At 33.1% G+C, this 4531-nt stretch overlaps 1 protein-coding gene across 1 annotated transcript; it reads left to right on the top strand.

The window, feature by feature from the left end:
• Nucleotides 1-2299, top strand: LOC127161048 (endonuclease domain-containing 1 protein-like). Its single transcript, XM_051103688.1, has 3 exons — nucleotides 1-232; nucleotides 379-695; nucleotides 1764-2299. Exons 2-3 carry the CDS (start codon nucleotides 414-416, stop codon nucleotides 2280-2282), a joined length of 801 nt encoding a protein of 266 aa, XP_050959645.1. The 5' UTR covers nucleotides 1-232; nucleotides 379-413; the 3' UTR covers nucleotides 2283-2299.
• Nucleotides 2300-4531: the final 2232 nt, after the last annotated feature.

Below are 4531 nucleotides of genomic sequence, written 5' to 3'. Positions count from 1 at the left end.
AGCAGGTTAGAAATACTCGCCCATCTCACTACAACACCTGTTTCCTTGCCTTTGGTGTCGGTATGTACGGCAATATTTTTAGAGCTGACTTTGGCCTTTTAAATTTTATTCTTTATTATTTGTTGAGTAATTAATAGTAGATATTTACTTACTATATGAAAGATATCATAACATTCTCACATCATCGTTGCTTGAATAGGTTAATTGTGGGATCTCTGACTTTGAAAATTTGGTAAGTGTTTATATGTTATTTCTATATTATAAAAACAAATATTTTAATAATATTAACATTATAATATAAATCTAATACATATAAACATAAGCTGTTATCACAATTACAAAAAATAAAAAAGTTGCATGTGGTTGTTGTTCCTGCAGAGAACTTGATAATTCATCATCTCATCCTCTTCATCATGATGCTGATTCTTCATGTGCTGATGCTGTCGCTCCTCTCGGGTGGTTCAGCCAAAGTTGTGCAGAATTTTGAGAGTGAATGTGGTCAATTTTTTGCAAATGGAAAATCACCAACGAGATTTTCTGGAGCACAATACAGGGAGATCTGCCAAACTCTAAATAATGGTGTTTATTATGCCACATTTTATGACACATACAACAAGATCCCCGTGTATTCAGCCTACAAGTTTGAAGGGATAAAGAACTGCAAAAGACTAAACAAGTGGTACATTGAACCTCAAGTAAGTGAAATATAACTATAAATTAATTCTAGTATCACATTATTGTTTAGCTTTTGTATTTTATATTAGGGTGGTTGTAAGGATGTTTTTTTTAATCCTTCGGTGTGAATGGAGAAATCTCAAATTTACTTTTACTATTAATTAACTATTACTAATAATAATAATAAAAAAATAAATAAATAAAACATCAAACCAAGTTACATTTATTGAAAAGCAAAATATCACAAATTATTTTTGTATCACAAATTATTGTTGGATGTCACAAAATAAATCAACAGATGAACTGTTGAAGACAAAATGTGTTAAGACACTTCTGCATGTCCACCATCAGTGAAACATGTTCATGATTGATGAACATATATTAAAAGCAATTGCAAACATGGCTCAGAAAAGTGTAGTTAATTCTGAAAAAGACTGAATCTGTGAGTCTTTTGTTCTCATATACGTGTGTAACATTTGTCTTCTAATATGATGTGCATCCTCCTTTTGCTATGATAACAGCTGTGTAATAAGTTTGAAGCAATCATAACAAGGGATTTGACATTGACGTGACAGATATATTACATGTGTGGTACATTACAAAGCTAAATAGCAGAAAGAGCCATATGGAAGGGTGGCAGTGGTTAATGTGTCTAAAATGAACACTCTTAAAATAAAGGTTATTGTTTTGGAATTGATGGGTCCATGAACAACCTTTACCATCCACAGAACCTTTCCATTTCACAAAAGGTTCTTTATAGTGGAAAAGGTTCTTTAGATTATTAAAATGTTCTTACACACACACACACACACACACACACACACACACACAAATGATTTTTTGTTGAACTGTTCACTAAGGGCTTCTTTGGGGAACCAGAAAATGGTTTTTCTATGGCATTACTGTGAAAATATCTCTTTTGGAGCCTTTTTAAGAGTGAAGAAGAACAATATATTTGGCCTAAAAGTGTTTGCCGTGCTTATTTTAAGCTTTGTCCAACAGAGTGGCTGTCACATACTAATTCATATGATTTTGTTTCTTCAACGAGAACTGTCTTTCAAGCTTATATTTTCAATGTATTATTGCAGCTTGATGATAATAATGGATCACCAAGCATGAAATTTGAGAAAGATGTGAATATAAAAACACTCGGAGACCATCAAGCTCTCAACAAAGATTATAAGAAGTCTGACCGTGACAAAGGTCATCTGGAACCAGTTTTCCAGGCAAGCTCACAGGGCTGTGCTGATGCCACCTTCACTCTCACCAATGCTGCTCCACAAAACCCCTCTTTTAACCGAGGTCAGTGGAGGGACCTAGAAAAAGAAATGGCAGCTAATCTGTCCAATCAATGTAAACTACCAAATACTGCTTACATTGTGACAGGGGTGGTACCAGGTGAAAGTAAAATAAATAATAGAGTAAATGTGCCTAGTCATTTCTGGACTGCATACTGCTGCTTAGACAACAATAAAAAATGTAAGATTTCAGGTGGGTTTATTGGAGAGAATGTTGGAGCGAATGTTACTCTCAACAAAAAAACTGTGAAGAATTTAGAGAAGGAGTTGGCAACGCTTTATAACATCAAATCCTTTAAGTTGTTTTAAGCTCTATGAAACCCCAAGCAAATAAAAAAAGAAGCAATCAATCAAAATCAAAAATTGTAAAAAAAAAAAAAAAAAGTGTTAAGTGTTGTTTGTTTTATTTTTGACTAAATGTTCATAATTATCAGCTGAATCATAAAAAGAGCTTTAAAATCTCCAATTTTTCTGATTCTTAGATGTTTGTCTGTAATGAATAATCAAAGCATTATAATGTGCATAAATGAAGTAGTATATAGTAAATAACATATTCTATTCATTGTGTTTATGTCTGTGAATGCATATGTATCCAAGTATATCTCTGTGTATGTTTGAATGTGTTTACCTATGTGTGCATGTGTTACTTTTTCTTTTTGTGATATATCCTTGACATTATTCTGTACTGCTCTGTAATTGATTTCAGTTATTCTAAATAAAAATTTTAATTTCAAAAAAGTGTTCATATGTTGAATGACAAAGTAGGAGCTTAGAAATACTCGCCCATCTCACTACAACACCAGTGTGTCCTTACCTTTTGGTACTGTAATTTTTATAGAGCTTACTTTGGCCTTTTACATCTTAATCTTCTTCATTATCATTTGTTGATTATTCTGCTGCTTGGACGACAATAAAAAATGTCAAAGCTCAGGAGGATTTATCAGAACGAACGAGAACATTGCTCCTACATAAGTTAGAGATAGATTTGACAAACCTTTATAATTCAGCTTTTCAGTTGTTCGATAGCTCTACAAAACACACAAAGAAAGCAAAAACTTTATCTCACATTTTACAATTCTTAAATATTTGACTGTAGTTAATTAGATTAATTATGAAGTGTATAAATTAAGTGCACCATATTGCACTAATATGAAATAAAGTTGTTTTTTAACTGAAAAAAAAAATTTTGGTTGTTTTTCCTCTTTATTGGACAAACTCATACAGATATAAACTCATGCTGCACACTTTTCCACTATGCCTGAATGTTGATTCTCATGTTCATGCACACTGACTGACAATGGGGAATTTTGTAAGCCACTACTTTCAAGCTAAACCAGCAGAAAGAAAATTTGATACTAACAGTAAGAGTTTGCTTAGAGTTTACTACAGCCAGTGTGTTTGTTTAACCTTATTAACTTCATGAGAATCATCAAGGGCAGATACAGTATAAAGATGAGACAAATAACCCAATCAAAGAAAAAAAACACAAAATATTCAATATACAGCAGCTGTATGAAAGTTGTCAGGAGCATCGTCTGATCTTTTTGCTCCAGAATGTTGTTTATGCATATTATCTGGACTAACTTGAAAATGTTTAGCCTAATGTATTATTGAAACCTATGTTTGGAAAACACCTTTGAGGAAATTTTGTCTTTCCTCATTCAAGCAGACAGGACCTATACTTGCATGACTAAACGATAAACCAACGGTGATACAAAAATAATCACTCAACTGTGATGCCGTTTGGCCATTCTGCCAGGAGGACTCGGATATACAGAGCTGTTATATTCTATATCCAGTAACAAACATCAGATATCACTATTACTTTAAAGAGTTATCTTTCAGTTTTTATAAACAAACACATTCTTAAGTCGACCTTTGTTTAAATATGTAAAGTAGCCGTAGGGAGATATGCGGTTGATCAAGTTTGTGTGCCTCTGCTTATTTCCTTAAAAATGTTCTTCATCGTTCCTTAAAAATGTGGAATGGCAAAGCAAGAGGTTAGAAATACTTACCCATCTCACTGCAACTCCAGTGTTTCCTTGCCTTAGGTGTCGGTATGTACTGTCATATTTGTAGAGCTGACTGTGGCCTTTTACATTTTGTTCTTTTATTATTTGGTGAGTATCTAATAGTAGATGTTTACTTACTACACAGAAGGTGTTCTTGTTAATAGACATGTACAGCTATAAATATGAGCTATGTGTTTATTTGTTATTCAAATGTTATAAGCTGTTTAAAAAATGATCATGTGGTTGTTCTTACAGAGAACTTGATAATCTATCAGCTCACAATGATGTTGCTTCTTCATGTGCTGATGCTGTCACTTCTCTCTGGTGGTTCAGCTGAAGTTGTGCCTGATTTTAAGAGAGCGTGTGGTCAATTTTTTGCGAAATATGACTTGACTACATCATTATTTCAGTGACATACCTTAACAATGCTGGAGTAGTGCTTTATAATGATAGGAAGTGTCTGTAGTGCAGTTTATTGCTTCTGTAAAGTGCTATAAGTCACATTGACAAGAAACGTTACATAAGTTCATTTGATAAACAGAGTTT

Source organism: Labeo rohita, unplaced genomic scaffold (assembly GCF_022985175.1).
Source record: "Labeo rohita strain BAU-BD-2019 unplaced genomic scaffold, IGBB_LRoh.1.0 scaffold_537, whole genome shotgun sequence".
NCBI lineage: Eukaryota > Metazoa > Chordata > Actinopteri > Cypriniformes > Cyprinidae > Labeo > Labeo rohita.
The sequence above is the reverse complement of the archived record's forward strand: the minus strand, read 5'-3'. Positions and strand labels throughout refer to the sequence as shown.